General features: G+C 35.4%; 1 protein-coding gene across 10 annotated transcripts in view; it reads right to left on the bottom strand.

The window, feature by feature from the left end:
* RFX3 (regulatory factor X3) overlaps positions 1 to 18814 on the bottom strand; it is a 264256-nt gene that overhangs the window by 150727 nt on the left and 94715 nt on the right. For all 10 annotated transcript variants that reach the window (XM_046664491.1, XM_046664488.1, XM_046664492.1 and 7 more), the window contains one exon: positions 1010 to 1134. In XM_046664491.1, coding sequence (XP_046520447.1) covers positions 1010 to 1134 — 125 coding nt within the window. The remainder of the gene's footprint in view (positions 1 to 1009; positions 1135 to 18814) is intronic.

Raw genomic sequence — 18814 nt, forward strand, 5'->3', positions numbered from 1 at the left:
TTAAAAAAAAGAAAAATCACTTCAGATGTCTTTATTTACCCCGAAAGTCATAGACCCTTTGTAATTCTAGCACTCTCCCTGCCCATCCCACTTGTATCTCCTGAAAAGTATATAACCTTGAGTCCCTCTGTCCATCATTTAGGAAAAGATATCCCTCTCCCTACCAACTTATTCATAATTCTAAGAGCAACATTTGCAAAAGATCCCCCTTGATGCTAAGAAATTACAGGCAAATCTCAAGTCTCATGATAATGCTTTTGGCATGATCTTTCTCATTTGTTTCTTGCCACTGTTTAGATGAAACGACAGGCCAATGTGTTCACAATCCACATGCAGAACTATTAACTGGCATGAATAGCAGTATTTTGTCAGTATCTTTCCTAAACAAGCCAAGTGTCCTGAGTATGAATAAGCCTTGTAGTAAACATGTGATGATGAATCCACTCTCGATTTTTTAATGGGGTGAGTCAGATCTCCAGATCTTTAAGATAATTTAACTTTCATTAAACAGTATTTATCAGTCACCATAATGCCCAGGCACTTTTGAAAACACCACAAAGGCAAAATCCCTGTCCATGAGGTACAGGTACCCTCTCCTTATTAAGTACTACTGTGAGCCAATTATATAAAAATACGATCGCTGACATTTCAATACGAAAGAAATAGGAAGTTGTGACAAAAACAAGGGAGGGGAGAAGAGAAGGAGAAAGCCTACCTGGGGTGGTCAAATCAGAAATAAATGCTCTCTAGGAGTTGAGAGGTTCTTTCAGAATAGGGATTAGAGGTTGAATATTTATCTTTGCATCCCGACAGCTTAACACAGCAAGAACCTGGCACATCCAGGAAATGCTCAAGAAACATTTGCTGAATTAACCTAAGAACTGAACTAAGCATGTCTTAGCATCCACTGGGCCAAAAAGTATAATTCAATCATCTTTGGACACAGCTATGTTGGGGAGTCAGCACAACAGAAGGCATAGCATCTTCTCTGAGAACAGCAGCTCCTTACCTGTTGTTGTACTGGTACTTGCTGTACCACCTGTGTAGGCACTGCTGCTTGACTAGCCACAGATGTCTGTAAAGTCACTGTCGAACCTGTGTCCGACCCAGTCTCTGATGTCTGCATGATGGTCTCTGAAATATATTAAAATAGAAATAAAGTTTTAAATGCTCTCCTTGCATGACTAGCTGTACTGTATTTGTTCTTAATATCTTATACTAACTTTAAACTCTCAGGATACCTCTTACCCAAATTGTCATGATATTCTATACACATTTATAGTCATTTTGACCTTTCTTTTTTTGGTGAGGAAGATGGACCCTGAGCTAACATCTGTGCCCATCTTCCTCTATTTTTTATGTGGGTTGCTGCCACAGAACAGCTTGATGAGTGGTGTATGTCCCGGCCCAGGATCAGAACCCAGGCCACTGAAGCAGAGCACGCCGAACTTAACCACTACACCACCAAGCTGACCCTGATCACTTTTTAAATATGTACAGAAAATGACCAATCCATATTTTTTTTAAATCCCCATTAGTACCTCCTAGCTTGAGGCTATAAAGGTTGAACTTCATTGAAATCTACTTTCCTTAGGTCTCAAATCTGTTATAAATTGTTTCAAACACATCATAAAACTAGAGTCCAAAATTATGTCAAGATACTCAATTCTCAGAACACAACTCCTAACTGGATGCAAATATGTCACAAACAGTACTTTCTAGACATGTTGATAGACTATTAGGATGTTACCAGAGGTGTACGATTTAGAATAAATTATTTCTAAGGTCCTTTCCAACTTTCAAACTTACTATTCAGTGATCTAAAAAATTAATGTATATCCAAAACCAACTGATATACCCTAAACTTAACAAAACCATTAAGCTCAATAATTTTCTCTGCATGTCATATGATACAGTACTAAAATCAAAGTTCAATTATATTCTTAAACAAAGATAGCCAAGTATCAATAATATTTAATATTTTGAAGGATCGGGAGGATCACTATGACACAAATGAGATTTATAAACACAGATAAGAAATTTTACCTCCTTTCATTCACAATTCAACATGGCCCATTTTTCAGTTCTTATGTGCCTGACCTACTACTAACACAGGATTAAAACTTGCAGCATGTACTCTAACAAGTGTGGTTTCTCAGACTTCCTGGCGTTGGCATTCCCTTTTGCTACTTATACAGTCAACAGAATAAATATTCATTTCTTTGCTATTGAGCAAGGACCAGGATTCTAATTTTCTTTCCTGGGGTGAAAAATGATATTTAATTGGTAGCCTAAGAAAAATACTGCATTATGGTTTAAATCTGTGAACAATATGGCAAACATTAATTTTCTCTAAGAAAATTCTGAAAGAGTATTCAGTTCTTTCAAGTAGAAAATTAACCCCTCTCAGCATCTTTTGTCACAGTGTGACCTCTTCCAATTTTTTTCCCCAAACCTTTTCTATCATCTCATTCGGTTTTAGAAACAGACCTCTTAAGACATGCAATCTACTTTCTTATTTTATGAACGAGGAAACTAAAGCCCAGAGAGGCTAAGAGACTAGCTCAAGGTGACCGGAGTAGACATGGGACTGGGCTTTTTCACTTTGAATCTGTGCTTATTTTAATTTCTAGACCTTGACGTTGGCATCACTTTAGGTGATTGAGTATTCTTACTCTTTTGTTAGTCAAAACCCTAAAGCAAAACAATAAACCTTAGCACATACAAAAGATATGGCAATAACAGCCAGCACTGATTGAGTGTTTAACATATGCTAAGAACTCTTCTAAATGTTTTACATGTTAATTCATAAATAAACTAATCCATGTAATAACCCAATGTGGTTCGTATGATTATAATCTCCATTTACCGATGAGGAACCTCAGGCACACAGAGTGAAGGTGGCTAGGGAGGGGCCTAAAAAATAAAAGGAAAGTGACTCCCATTTATTTGGGTCAGCTAATGTTCAGCTCCAAAAAATTGTGAATTTATGGGAAAGGTAAGCTGTAGCTGTCAGTTCTTCCAGTTCCCAAAAGAAGCTGAAAATCTAGATTGTTACACAAAATATCCCAAATAGTGGCTGATTTTTTTTTTTTAATGTAGCATTGATCTCCAAACACATGCACATATTCTCCTTTGGACTAGCATTAAGACCACAGATATGCCTGAAAATGTTTGAGAATAACACAGCTGACTACTCTTGCCTAATTAAGATTACTGCAGCACCAATGTTTCTCAAAATATGGGGAAGGGATACACACATTAGGAACCCTATCTGGACCTCTTCCTTTTCATTCCCTCATAGAGCGGGGAAAAATACCATCCTCAAAGAGGAAGCAAAAGCCAGTGTCCTTTGATTCATTACATCCTTATAGACTATCGATGCCATTTGTACTACAGCAGAGGAGCTAATAGTGAGAGTAAGGTGATGCCTTTCTACAGGAAATGAGGAACAAACCAGATGTTAGATACCATCTTCAGTGAGGTTTTCTTTGCTTCTCTTCCCAACTCCAAGATAACTGGTGGCCTTTATCAGTTTAGAATACAGATGAGGAAAACATGTTACCTCTTATGGCTTCTTGTTTAAGCTGCTTAATCAAAGGTGAGTGAGTTCATATAGTGAAGTCACTCACACTAAAACTTCCTTCTCTTTCACCCAGTACTGGCTGGGAACCTTATAGAGGCTTTCTTGCGTGCCCATCCATCGTATTGCAGACCAGTCTACACACCCCTTTTTGGCTTATGACTCGTACTTGGCATCCATTGTTTTAGACCAAACATGCAAGAATATAAAGAATGAAGGTCTCTTTAAAAAGTAAATGTATTTTTAAAGCAACTCCTAACAATTCTCAATAAACCACCTGAGAGATCTCATCAGAAGACAAACAACTTAGTCTTGGAAATTGGCATCCTATGGACTCCACAGACAGGTTTTGGTTCAGAGTGACTACAAATTAAAATTCGTAATTGCCAACATTTAAAACTAAGAAAAGTTTTGTGTTAAAAAACGAATTTCCAGATTATCTTGAAAAATCTGAAAATTTAGAAAAGGTGAGCCTATATTATATGTTTTATAGGCAAAATATTTAAATCGTGATACTCATTCACTTGCCTGGCTTCTATAGGCATTTGAGCTCATGAGACCTTTTAGGGTAACCAGAAATTTAGTCCTACAAATCCAGATTGAAAATGGAAAATTATTATTTGGGTATTGATAACATTTGAATATTGGATATTGATAACATTTGTACTGATCCACTTCTTTTATACAGAAGAGAAATACCCAAGTTTTGACCACTTTACTAACAGAAATGTGTAACAAAACGATTGGAACTACGATTTTCCTCATTTACAGCTGTGTTGACTGAGGCCCACAGATGTTAAATCATTTAGTGAAAGTCAAACAGCTGGAAGTAGAAAAGGAGGGTTTGGACATAACACTAAAGCTCATGCATTAAATGACTAGACCATGTTAGACGTCCTGAGTTTCATAACAGACGTTGTACAGATAGACGTGAAGAGAGTAATGAAAAGCAAACTGGTGAACTTCCAGAAAGTGAAAAAAGGAAAAAGATCTCAACTATTTAACAGGAGTAATCTTTACAGAATAGAGTGGGGAAAATAAGACAGACAGAAAACGATGGCTTATATAACTTAGAGAGTCATGGAGAAATTTCCACCCAGCCTCTGGCTCTACGTACATACCACATCAAAACTGGCACATAAAGCCTAATCCAAGACAACCAATAACTGTCCCAGGACATCTTCTGGTTACTCTCAAGAATATCCAGTCTCCTTGGCTCCTGAACTACAGGGTCATGCCAATTGATAAGAACTTAGTCTCTCAGTTTTGTCTCCATTTTTCCTTAACAGGCACAACTTCATTCTCTGATTTCACTGTCTTCCTCAACTTGGAGGAAGGGACTCTCTTTACCAAGACCTGATGCCTTGAGAGCATCTCAATCACATTCCTTCCAGAGATTGGTTCGAGAACCCAATCATAATTTGGTTTCTCATTTAACAAGTCTTTTCCAGGTACCATGCAATATGCTAAGTGCTTGAAATACACCTTCTCATTTAATCCTCAGTAGACCTCCATAATGGAAGTGTTATTATTTCCACTTAACAAATGAGGAAACTGAAGCACAAGTGGATTAAGTAACTTGCTAAAAGCCACACAGCTAGTAAAGGGAAGAGCCTGAATTCAAACCTAGGTTTGTCTGACTCTAAAGCTCATGACATCTACTACTACTGCTTTGCAATATCATGATGATAGGGCTTCCAAATGAAAAGCTAGAGACTGTTGGTCTGAGCAGCAAAGTCTTCGGAATTCTCAATGTATCATTTCTGATCTACATTTCCAACAACAATGGACAGACATCCCTTTTCTCTATGACATCAAAATTAGGAAGTATTCTCTTTCTACTGAGGCCATAATAAAACCCAACTAATAAGTATTTTTCCAGAGGCATTTTAACTGATCAATTCTGAAGACCTAATTTAACAGCAGCTCAATTAGAAAGTTAAAGCTTGTTTGAGGGGTATAACCCTCTTGCCAAATTTTGCTAAACAGATCATTTAAACCCACTGACACATTCAGAGTATTCTGGTAGCTTTCCAACATTTCTGCAAAGCAAGGATCATCACATGAGGGTAGTACCTTAGCATGCTTCATTTGTAGGTTTTCTTTTAGACCCAGTATAAAGGTTTATGTGTACATTTGAGGAGTTCTCATTCATCTAGCAGTGCTTTCTGGTGCTTTGTTTATGTTTGGGAGTAATTTGGTTAGTTTAGTTCCTTCACAGCCTCCTTTCAAGTGATATTTGTTTATTAGCCACAAATGCAGTCACATTAATCCATTTTGATAAGCTAAATAAACCCCTGCAGTTTGTCCATGATGCAGCCCATATGTAAATGAGTTGTATATTCTTGCAGGAGAGACATGCACAATTTCAGTCTAGTCATCCTTGCCTAATGCGGCTGTCAGGTGTGTCAAGAGCAACAGATGCTTGTTTGACAAAGGACCTTTTTATTCTGGCTAATTAAGCAGTTGGACACACCCGCCTGTTAACGGTTCTGCTTTGTACAGCCAGCTCTGGCTGAATCATGCGAATCTACAGCTAAATAGGCCACATTTTGAAAGAAGGCTAATTAACCCCTAGGAGAAGGAAAAGAATATTGCAGAAACCCAGCAGCTGAATGCGACAAGATTAGCATTTCTTCAACCTGATGAGCAAAACCTAGGCAAAGCAAACGTGTTTGGAACAAACATGCGTTATTGCAAGTTTCAAGGCATTCAAATGTTCTTTGTGGAACTTCCTGAAGATTATTTAATACACTCAAATTCACAGTTGGATTCCTTTTATCACACACAATGTACATGCCAGATTAAATGGTTTAATAGTCTGATCTAATCAATTACTTATCAAACAGGACTATATACTGGGCTAGCTTAAAAATAGGTAGTATCCAACTAAATTTTATTGGGGTTTTTCATCCTGAAATAATTTGCTCTCCAAAAAAGCAAAGTCTACAAAGTTTGGTTCCACTACACTGACTGTACTGTTTTTTATACTGAGGAATGTAACAGATTTTAATTCAGTATAGAAAATAAAGACCTGTAATTTAATTTTCAAGTGCAACAAAGAATTTCTCTCCTCTTTCCCTAAGTATAGAAAAACAAAAGATGCTAATTCGAATTCCTACTTGAACCAAATTAACCAAAATTATGACAGTCACTTAATAGGTTTAGTAAAAATAAATCACATCTAACGTGAAATTCAAGAATAAATTCTTTACTTAGAAACCTGGCTCAATATAAGATCACTGAAATGCTATTTACAGAAAAAAAAATAAAGTTTTTCATCATCTAAAGTTACTATTTTTAAAATACAGAACATGGAGTTTAACATTAGTGTACTTTTACACAGAGAAAGACCCCAAATCATAACTGAAGTTCTATAGCACAAAACTTTCATTACCAATATTCTGATTAAGCATTAGCATTCTTGAATAAACGTTAGAAAATAAATATTAGTATACATAATGCCCAGAGCAATTAAAATCTCTATGGATTAAAAATAGACACCTAAAATGAGCAGAGATTTTGGGGGAAAAATTGCCAATATTTACTTCCCTGAACATAAAACTAGTATGAAATGTACACATTTCTCACTATTCTGGAGTAGATAATGAAAATACTAAGATTATTCCAATTGTCTAAAAAAAAAAAAAACTATGGATATTAAGCAACTTTCAAAGAAAATGATCTAATGTAAAAGAATGGGGCATATTAGAAATTTTACATATATATGGTTAAATAATAAAGTGATCAATTTTTTGAAAACTTTGATAAAAACATATTGAGCTAATTAATTTACCTACAACGTAAAACATTATGACTTGGTTTTTTCCTCACTTCATCTAGTACAAATGAAACTGGTGAAGCTATAAACTGCAGTCAGCCTTTTTCATGTGAAAAAGACCTCTGTGAGAAGTTTATTCATTGTAAAACACAGGACTTTAAGAAATCAATAAATCAAGTAACTGAAGGGACGTAAAAAGAAAATTCATGATTTTCCAAATTATAAAAGCTCTGCCTCTTTATTTAGGTTTGATGTCGTAATCCTCATGACTGTGTACAATTAATCTTTTGTACTAAATTGATCTGTAGAAAAATGATGGAATGATAATAGTGTAGACTGTTCAGCAGTCATCTTCCTGTGATAACTGATGACAGTGATTAATGTTGGCGATGATTAATCAGCACACTGGTAACATATACAGGTTGCCTGGGCAACTTTTTTCACTTTTCAAACAAAGGTTTTCTCTTAACTGATTCTTCTCTTGACTCAGAATAGATTATGAAAAACTCCTTCTTCAGGAGAAGAAAAATCAAATTAAATTACTGTAACAGTTTTTATCTTAAAGGACTAATTACCTTAAAAAAACACAATCTATTAACAACATTACTGAAGCTGAACTGCTGAAATGTGTAAGAATTATTTTGTTATCTGTTATTTATTTCTAGTTATCAAGAGAAGCTGTCATCAGGCATGGGGGTAACTTTGGGAAAAGGAAAACCAAGTTCTAGTCCAGTCAACTGCCGGTGCCATCCCAGCGTTTTCTCTCACTCACATTCATGAATTAGCAGGCAAATCAGTCTTAACCAGATGACATATGCTAAAAAATGGCAGTGCCAAGATAACAACTGAAGAAAAAGAAAAGAAAATCAAACAAACAAAACTAAGTCTTCCTACAGTCTTTCCTACTGGAAGAAGGGTCTGAGAACAAAATGATGTAATATACAGAAAGATCTTTAACAAAATCTATGAGACAAAGCTATAAATGTTATTCTCTATTGGTCAATCCAATCCTGAGAGTGACTAGAACCTAGTGGATGGAGCATTTAAGGATAATAGCTCTTAGAATCGAAAGATGAACATTGAGGCATTTTATTGTAAATCTATGATCATCTTCAGTATTAGAGATAATAAGAATAGCTACTATCTGTTGAGCACTTACTATGTGATAGATGCTTTGCATACATTTAATCCTAATTTCACCCAGGAAGTAGATATTTCCATTTTATAGGAGAGGAAAGTAAGGTTTAGAGATTAACTAACTTCCCCAGGGTCATAGAACTATTAAGAAATAAAGCCAGGATTCAAGTCCAGGTCTCTCATTCCAATAATGGCACCCTGTCATCACCCTACTAGTCAGCCACAGAGACAGCAGCAGCAAAATCAACTTTAAAGAGATAAAGTAGTCCATGGAGACTTTGGGCAGTAAGAAAGAATTCTAGATTTAAACAAAAAGACAAATATCACATGAACCGCAAGTTCGTATCATGCCTAGTATGTGATCAACATACTCTCTTATGGAGTCACCAAAGTTACAATTTTTATGATATGGAAAAGCATATTATGGGTTAAAAGAGACTTGTACTAATATTGTGTTCACAAAATATTTTATAGATGAAACAGGAAATAAGAAGACTCATTTGCTTTTAAGAATCTAAATTTGTCCTATAAAAACAGTCAAATGAGGGCACAGTGAAGTGAGTATGAGTATACACAATATTATACACAAACACAAAGATGTTCACTCAAGTATTGCTTATAATAGCCAATAATACGCAACCAAAACATCCATAATTGGAGAACTTGTAAACTGTTCTGTTCTATATCCTTATAATGGAATACTATACAGATCTATAAAAAATAAACATGGAAAGACATTCATAATATTGTAAGCATAAAAAGCAGTTGCCAAATAATATGTAACCCACAAAGCAATCTTATTGACAGATATCTAATTGCATGCTTTGGAAAAATTCTTGAGGAAATGCTACAAGCTGGGCCATGAGAGGGGACAATAAAATCGATGGAACTTCTAAGGACTCCTGAAACATGGGCTTTCCCAAACCAAAGATCATAAACCTTGGGTGACCTCAAGCTTACCCTGGACTTGCTGGTCAAAAGCAACATGGCCTCCAGAGACCCTGCTTAGTCTGGAGCTGTTCCAAAATTTAGTATTAAATTCTGTAACCTAAAACAGCCTTTGTAATCCCAAAGATATCTGTAAAGGTAAATTTTGATCTGTTTAGTAGCTGGCAAGAGCTCTGTCTCCCTTAGTATTGTTAAATGGCTCAAAACTTTCAAGGGCTCTAAAAAACACCTTTTCAATGTTTCTAATGGAATAGGCTATTTTAAAAATATATCTGGAGATTCTATCTACAGATCCATTCACTGCCAGTTCCATGACCTTTGCTATTTTCTACTGAAAAAAAGAAATCTATGGTAATACACATTCCCCAATGTCAAATATGATCCCTTCCCATGACACTGCCCTGTACCTAGTGTCCAGTCCAGGATCAAGACATGAATTTCAAATCTGGTCCCTTGTATACAAACCTACAAGAGCAGTGGCACCTCTTCCAAAGATCTCAAAGTAAAGAGAAGATATAGGTGGGGAACCTAGGTGTTGAGTCTCACCAAGCAAACAAGTATTCCCTTTTTATAAGAGTCAGCTGTTCATTCTTCCTACATACATTAAATTTTACACCCTTAACTTTTCTCTTTTATTCCCTACACTCACTTGAGTGGTTTTATCCACACATAAGAAAGTATCCACAATATCTGTGTTTTGAATTGATAAACAAGAATATGCTTGCCAACTAGACCTTCCAAATGGTCTTAATTCAGATGGGATGAGAGCAAAGGGAACGCAAAGGTTAGCTTAAAAGGCACCATTCCTCAAAAAGTCACAAAAGAAACAAGCAAGTAGTGCTGCTCCAAACAGGAAGATATCCTTTGGATTTTACAGGGAGTGAAGGCAAAGATAGGAATTCTTAATTTTCTCCACACCAGAAAAGGCTCCAATAACAACTTTCTTCTTAGATTCTCTTGCCCACACAAGAAGATTTTCTCTTTTTTTTTCTCTCTCTCTCTCATTTCTCTCTTTTTATAAAAGTGGAGAATAGAGTCTTTTGCAGTTCCTAACTATTCTAATGACAGGCTCAAAAAGATCAACACATCTAAAAAGGGAAAATAATACTGTATAATAACATTGCTAATAATGGAAACAATATACCCCACTTTAAATGTACAGTATCTTAAAGAACTGAATTCTCATTACTGGCATTTTTTGGCAAATATAGTGAACACAGGCATGGGTGGACTTGAAAAGAAATCTATATATTCACACATAAATTTTGGAAACACTTGCTGCAAAACATAATGCTATTAATCAAATGAAATTTTTACATTGACTTTCATTATAAAATGCATATGTATACACTTGGAATAAAAGCTTGGCCAAAGGATGAAAATTAAAACAGATTGAAACGGCACAGCTAACTCAGTACACTCACAAACTTAACAAAAATTATTTCCAAAAATTAATATTTGAAATAAGTCAATTATAGTAAATTAAAGACACTCTTCCTTTGGAGCTTATTTTATGGAAATTGGTCACGCACTCTATATATGGCTGTCCTTCCAACTCAGTCTAAAGCATTTTCTTAGCTCCAAAAATAATAGTTCCTTTAAAAACTCATTATATAGCTACATTTTCTGAAGTGGGTTATCTTAGGCTATGAGAAATCTTTAGTTAATACCCCAACTGTGGTTATTAATATGCTCAAAATCAACTGTAAGTTCTTTATGATTAAAAGCAGTTGTCATTATGCATTTTATATAAGCGTAAATTTTCACACAATGAGTTTTATTTTCCACCTTCTCTCCTCCTCTTATATTTTGATGTTCTTGGTGGGGGGGGGCGGGGCTAAAACAGTGGAGAGAAGTGTTTCTTTATCCCTGGAAATATATTAATAGCAACTATTCTACCTCAATCATTCCTTTTACTACCAAACTTGTTCAAAAGAATTCTCTACTGTCACCATCTCCATTTCTGCAAAATTTACACATTCCTGATGCCCTGATATCCGGTTTCTGCCACATTACTCTAAGAAAACTGTCTTTAACAAGGTCACTAAGGAAAAATCTCTTAATCTACAAACTATCTTTTCTTAGTTTTCAGACTCATTGTACTATCAAATTACAATTGAAATTAATAATCTCTTTCTTCTTGAAGGAGCTCTTTCTCATTGCCTTCCAAGGCGTTCCATTTTTCTGATTTTCTTCCTACTTGTATCTGGCCAGTCTTTCTGTTTCCCTGAAGGTTTAATTTCTTCCCTTTGAACTGAAAAAAAAATGAGTTGAGTTTGGAATGTCTCTTCTGCTTTCTCAATACTCTGTTTTGAAGAATTTAGCCACTAACAACTACTACCTGTGTGTGAATAATTTATAAATCTACAAATCTAGGCAATCCCCTTCCTTCTACTAGGCTATAATTCTGGATTTTTAACTACCTGTTGAATCTTTTTCCAGTAGTCCATCATCATTATAAGTCCAACTGTTCCAATGAAATCATCAAAACCCAGCTTAAATTCTCCTCATTCCTATTAAATCTTTTGCCAGTAACCACGGTTACATGATGTTAGGGTATAGTCTCTGTTCTCAATGAGTTCGAAATCTACTGATAGCAGAAGACAAAAGTAGCAATCTTGGGACCCAGTGATCTTGGCACCTTCTTTCTCAAGGAAGCCTACAAGTAAGAGCCAAACTTCTTTTTCGTCTTGTCTCCCAAATTTAATTAATCACTGAGTCCAATGATTCTGCTTTCTAATAGCTCTCAATAATCTATTCACATTATCTTCATCTTTCCAACTCCCTAGAGTTCAGGCTACTCCCTACAATAGGTCCCCAGTGCCCACAGGATAAACTGCAAAGTCCTTAACAAGGCTTATAAGGCCCTTTAGAATATAGCTCCTGCCTTCCATCTCCAAAGAGTATATACATTCGGCCAAATGGAACTATTCTCATTTCCCCACAGCCAGAGCCTTTGAACAAGCAATTCCCTCTGCTTGAAACATTTTTCCCTTCCTACTTCCTCCCATTTTCGTTTCCTTTTTCGGATCTTAGGATAAATTCTACTTCCCCCAGACAGTGTCCACCCTCTTCTTAACAACTTTGGCTCTGGCATCCTTCTGGGTGTTCCTATAGCATCCTATCTTTACTCCGTGCACAACAATTATCACACTGTAGTGTAACTGTCTCTCCATCCAGATTATAAACACCATGAGCATATAGACCATGCTTATTGTTTTCACCTATGAATGTGCAATAGTACCTAATACACTGAGGATCTTCCATGTATTGAATGAACAAATGAATCTACAAAGGGGATGAGTTTAAGACTGCAGAAACATTACTATTAGAGTACGCTGTATCAGAAGTATTGAATACTTTAAAATTCTGTACAAATATAATTTTCTATTAGAGCCATTTCCAATCATGTTATTCATTAAGAATGTTTTCTCTTAATTTTATAACGTGACTTCACTTTCCATTCTCATTATGGCAGAATTTTACAACTCCCCTATTCCAAGATTTGTAAGCCTCAACAGATTTTGTGCATAATTTTTTTCTAAAGAAACAAGATAAGGATTAAATAAACTTAAATGAGCAAATTAAGTCTTCAGCTATTGCTCTGAACCTCCTGACACATCATTTACTGTGTTTTAATAAGTACACCTGATTCACTGAATTGTGGAGTCAGAGCCAATGCTCTAATCATGTCATCTTAGAAAAGGTGGCCTGGTATGCTTCCTTTGTTTTTATGAGACAGAAGTACTCAGAGATCTTTAATTTTCATAGCTGAAATGCTAAGAATAAGTAATTAGCCTAACAGCAATTGTTCTAACTTCATCATTAATTAACCACTTGAAATTTATTTGAGCTTGGCAACACTCAACTGACATTCTATGTACTCTTAATAATCACTGAAACTTTTCACAAAAAAGGTATTTTAGGAAGCCTCTAGTTACAAATTAGCTAACACATTTACGTAAGGACTTTACATGTATTATTTCATTTATCCAGAAACCCTGTGCGGTAGCTACTATTACAATTCCATTCTTACAGATGAGAAAACTTAGGCCTAGAGCTTAAATAACTCTATAAGCCCCAAGGTCACATAGCTAGAAAAGGACAGAGTGAGGACATGAGTATACTAACCACCTATTAGGTTCCAGGAGCAAAAGTTAGGACTTTTTTCTTTCTTTTTTTAACCCAGCCATATGCAGTATTAAGCTTATAATATGACAATTTGAATGTTTTACAGACCAACTATTATGTAGTTCTGTCTAAAGTAGTAGTCTTTTCTATAATCTTCTACATTATAGAAATTAGACATGCCGTAACTTTTTAACCCAGTTAATAATTTTTCATTATACATTATCCTCTTAAAAATCTTAAATTCATTTCCAGCAATGCAGTTACCTGTCAAGATGGCTGTCTATTCTACGCCGTTCTGTAATCTCAGCAAAGACTAATAAAAAATGCTGAATCATGTGGGTTATACCTCTGCTGAGGTATTAACACAGATAGGCTTGTTGGCATTTGAATCAAGGATCAAAATTTGTTGGGAAAAAAAAAAAGCACAGTATCTTTTCTCTCTAAAATCTTGGAGTTGAGCTCTCTGTTGCCCACCATCAATTCCACTTCTAAAGGACTAGGAATAATTGGCTGCAGCTTCTCATACGCCAAAAGAAGGGATAGTCTCAACTAGTTAATTTATCAAAAAGTTGGTTTCTGGTGAAATCAGGGGGTCTTTGGTACACACACAAGGGTTTGTTGCTCCCTGACTTTAATATGCAGTCATAAATTGCCTTCAGTAACTCCAAGAAAAATACATTTAACTCTACCATGTAATGGCATTGCAGTCAAGGGCACTAAATGAGCAGCAGACAGAACCTTAAGGAAGGTTACAGGCCAAAGACAGTGTTCAGGGAAACTAAGCTTCCTACCAATGCTCTGGAATAGTCCTCTAGTCCAATTACCATCTTCATTCCTGCTTGAGCACAGAGCCATCTTCCCTTGACATATGCCAAGCAATGCGTCATATACTGTTACCTAATAATTTTGCTGCTTCAAATACTCATATGGAATACATTTTGGGGCATAAATTTTGCTGATCTGAAGAGCAAAGTTAAAATTTCTCAGTTCTCAATCAGATCTTTTATATTACTTCTTCAATATCTCAGAAAGTCTGTGTCGTAGTGCCCATCTCTCACACACACACCCATACACACACACACCCCACCACACAATAGGTATTTGGTATGAAAAGTTTGGACACACAGTACATCACACACACACAAGTACACACAGAGGCAGAAGACCTTCCAAAAGGTTCCAACTTTGGCTATAGGGTATGGCTGTGGAAAAAACACTAATTGCAAAGACATCAGGACTCTTACATTACAGCCTCATTGTCCCCACCGCCGGCAGAGATGGCCATGGGGTGTAACACAAGGTCTACTTCGCCAAAATTCAACTTTATTGCTAAGAATCATTTTGCCAAACGGCTAATTTGATAAATTGATCAATTTACTGAAAACTTGTTTCTTTTAACCATTTATACTGTTGACACAATTAGTATCGGAAGAAACAGTTTTAAAGAGACTTTGAGGATTTCTGTGATGTTTACGTTGATGAGTTTAAGGTCTTAATTTACCTGAAATTTTGCTGCAAGTCAGCACTCCAGCCTACCCATGATTATATTCTGGAATTTTGCCATTTTCTGGGCCAATGACTTTTGAGAATGAGAATTTGTTTATTTTCAATTAAAGGGATGTGCATATCTTGAATGCCATGGAGTTTATAAACGACAATAGAGAAGATTTATTTCTTTCAACACATTTTCATCCATTAAAGGCATTCTGTACTTCTCTTAATTCACAAAGCTGTTAACCAGTTCAACCAGATGAATATGTTGCTTCTGTTTTAAGCAACTAAAAAGCACTCAGTATACTAAATATCAATGATAAAATCTGGCACCCAACTGAGTTGGACTGATAAATATTTCTACTACAAAATGTCTGGGGTGAAATTGCTATTGAAAAATTAAAACGCATTAATACTTTCTACCAAAAGTTTCAAAAGCTTTTGAGACTATTCTATTCAATATTATGTGATAAACATTATATGTAGTTAACACAAACATATTTCGGATAGTTGATAATTTGGAAAACTGGTCCTTAGGCAAATTGATAAATCAGAGTACTTGGTAAATGTAACAAAATGGCCATTCAATGAATTTACGTTTCAGCAAACTGCTTTTAGAAGAACTATCCATTCAGTAAATTGAACACTCAGTACATTTTTGGGGGGGATAGGAGGGATACGTTTTCAGATAATTGGCCTGCTTCCCAATATCACAGCATTTTAAAGTTAGAAAGTACCCAGGAGATCATTTAGTTCAGGCCCCCATTTTACAGGGCATCTAAGACTGATAAACCAGATGGATCTATTAGTATCAGAGGTGGCATTAGAACTCAGAACTCCCAATTCCCAGTCAATAGCTCTTTCTAACAGACTATGGTTTATAGAAGAAAGAAGGAAGGCACTCTAAAAGAAGTAGGAAGGCCTGCCAGAAGCTCAAAGTGCTTATTACACAAAGAAAGAAATACTCATAACATGGATAATGCAATCCTAAAATAAGAGGGTCTCTTAGATGTTTCCAGGTTTCTTTCTTACACAAATGAATAAGGCACTGTTTCGGGGTGTTTAACAAGATTTCAAGTAAGGCAAACTTTGTGTGTGCATGGAGATATCAACTAAAATGGTTCACTTGATTTTATATTCTGCAGAGATTCTGGATCATCTTACAACATTGTTTTTTTTGCAGATAAGTGGAGTTATCTTGCTGCTGTAGGTTCAGTATTTTACTATTATATAGAGTCTCTGAGCATTTCAGGCTCACAACTTTATTATTGCATCATCTCTGCATGTAACCTATAATACACAAACTGACTAACTGTGTTTACACTGAAATAAAGAAACCAAAAAGACTAGTTTCTAGTTCACCAGGAAGAAGGGGAAAAGCAAAATTCTACATCACAGAAATTGCCACCAAAATAAACAGGGAACAAATTCTGAATTTTCACTCGCAGCAAATAAGCGTAATTTTTGGGTGTGAGACAGAAACCTTTTAAATGTAATGGTTTGTGTAACAGCTTTTATAAGGTGCACTTTTCACTGTCAAACAGCATGAAATGCTCATAAGGGTAATCAGTTTCAGATAGTAGGTTTACAAGCTTTCCACAACTTGTACTATTTATCCATGTTCAAATGCTTTATAATTACCTCTTTACATACTATGTTCACGCTTTCTTTTAAAAAGATTTTAAAATTGTTATGTACAAATGTAACTCTGAAACCAACCATATTACTTGATTTCTTTAATAATCTGATGCATGCTCTTGGTTTTTATTAGCTCACAAGTTGCCCAGATATAATTTACATAAAAGTAGTGCTTCTGCAATATTGAAGAATATGAAAGCAAAGTAGAAGCAAACATCTCCCAACATAACCTACTCAAAAATTACGTTTTCTATGTAACCTTTCTCGTGAAGGTAATATAATTGATTTTCTTGTTGAACCAAAACAGTAAGCTAACATTTACATATTACATTCAAAACCACATACAAATATGGGCTGATTACTTCTCATGGTTTCATGCAGCCACTTTTCTCACAAACCAGGTTTACAAAGATGGTATTTTCTATATGCAACAGAAGGTTATTTACATATGAAAACTCCATTCCCCTTCCCTATAAGGTTTACTCAACATTGAATGATAGATTCTTTTTAATTAAGAAAAGAGAATTTTTAATACAGGCTAATGAATCAATCATTCTTCCTCTCTTTTCCTCTCCTTCTCTCTCCCTCAGTCCATTTCTCTCTGTCATCTCTCTTTCACCTCCCATCCCACCCACCCACCCTCAGCACCACCTTCCCAAATATAAAGACCTAGTCAGGCCCATTGTTAAACAGTAGCCACACAACAGCCCTGCCAAATTGTTCTACATATATAACCTGAGTCAGCAGTGTAGCTTAATTATATCAATACTTTTGTCCTTTGAAATTATTTTTGTATATCTTGATGACCTATTTTGACATTATCCATAGGTTTGATCTTACAGTCACACCGCTTAGATCACTACAGACATCAAAAATAACAGCTTGACTATTTTTCAATACTTATACATAAGCCATATGGCCAAAATATTTGGTGCTCAAAATAAAGCTTATTGTGAAATCAAACGACCAGTGCTCAATATTCCTGGCTTGTACTTTCCAGACTACAATAGAACCACTTTATAATAAGACCTCTAAAGGTCAGTACTAGTCACATTGTATTATTTGACTTTATGTGGTTACTTCAGAGCAACGCTGGCTCATCAACTCTAAGGTTGAACAGCCCCTTCTAGGTAATGACCTTGAGTCACGGTTTGGGTTGTATTGGTTTGAATATCCATTATGAAGCTCTATCATATCAATTTACTAGGAAATATTATGAATTACACAATTTAGTGCTTAGCCAGAATCTAAGGAAATGCCACTTTATTTTTAAGTGCACAAATTGTAATCAGCGAAAGGTAAAAGAAGCAAAGGCTTCAAACAATTTAATAAGAAAAGATTTATTAATTCATTTTGCTGTCTTTTCTTCTTCAGAGGGCTCTAAACAAAAATATCATTTTCCTAAGGTAGATATATTGAGTAAAAACTTATAAAAGAAAGGTGCAAACGGTGAAGTTGGCATTTCTGAAGTTGAACAGCTGTCGCTCCAAACTCATGTAAGTCAGTGAAACCTGTGAGTCCCTGAGGAAACTTCTGACAATGCCATGTGGCAGCCACAAAAGCTACTGCCTGGTTCCAAGACATAGTAGGCCATTCATTTTTGAGCCATTCCAACTACATTACAGAGTTATTTTTAGAAAGAGAAGGAAATTTATAACTATCTTTGAACTTCCAGAAAAAAATTACAAATTTCTTACTTTTCTTTATTATTGTTGCTGGCAATTCAACTTTTAAATTCACTTTTATTCCAAATTGAATATTAATAAAGCTAACACCAATGCTGAAAAGCTATGTTTATTGTTTAATGTGAGTTGAATAAAAATCAGTAAATATAGAGAATAAGGCAATTTAAAAAAATAAGATGCTAATATGTTTTATATTGACGAATCTGAAATTGGCACTTCTTAAATTGGTTCTCAAAGCACAAGATTTGTATACATGCAAGTTTATCTCAGTTTAACAAGAAAAATCCAAAAACTCAAAAAACCCATTGCTTGGGAAATACATACAATACACGCATTTCTACAAAATGTGTCACTTTACAGCAACATCTAAATTTTTCCAGTTAGAACCTTTTCTCCTAAAGAGAACTTGTCCAAGATAGA

This window comes from Equus quagga, chromosome 6 (genome assembly GCF_021613505.1).
Source record: "Equus quagga isolate Etosha38 chromosome 6, UCLA_HA_Equagga_1.0, whole genome shotgun sequence".
NCBI classification, from domain to species: domain Eukaryota; kingdom Metazoa; phylum Chordata; class Mammalia; order Perissodactyla; family Equidae; genus Equus; species Equus quagga.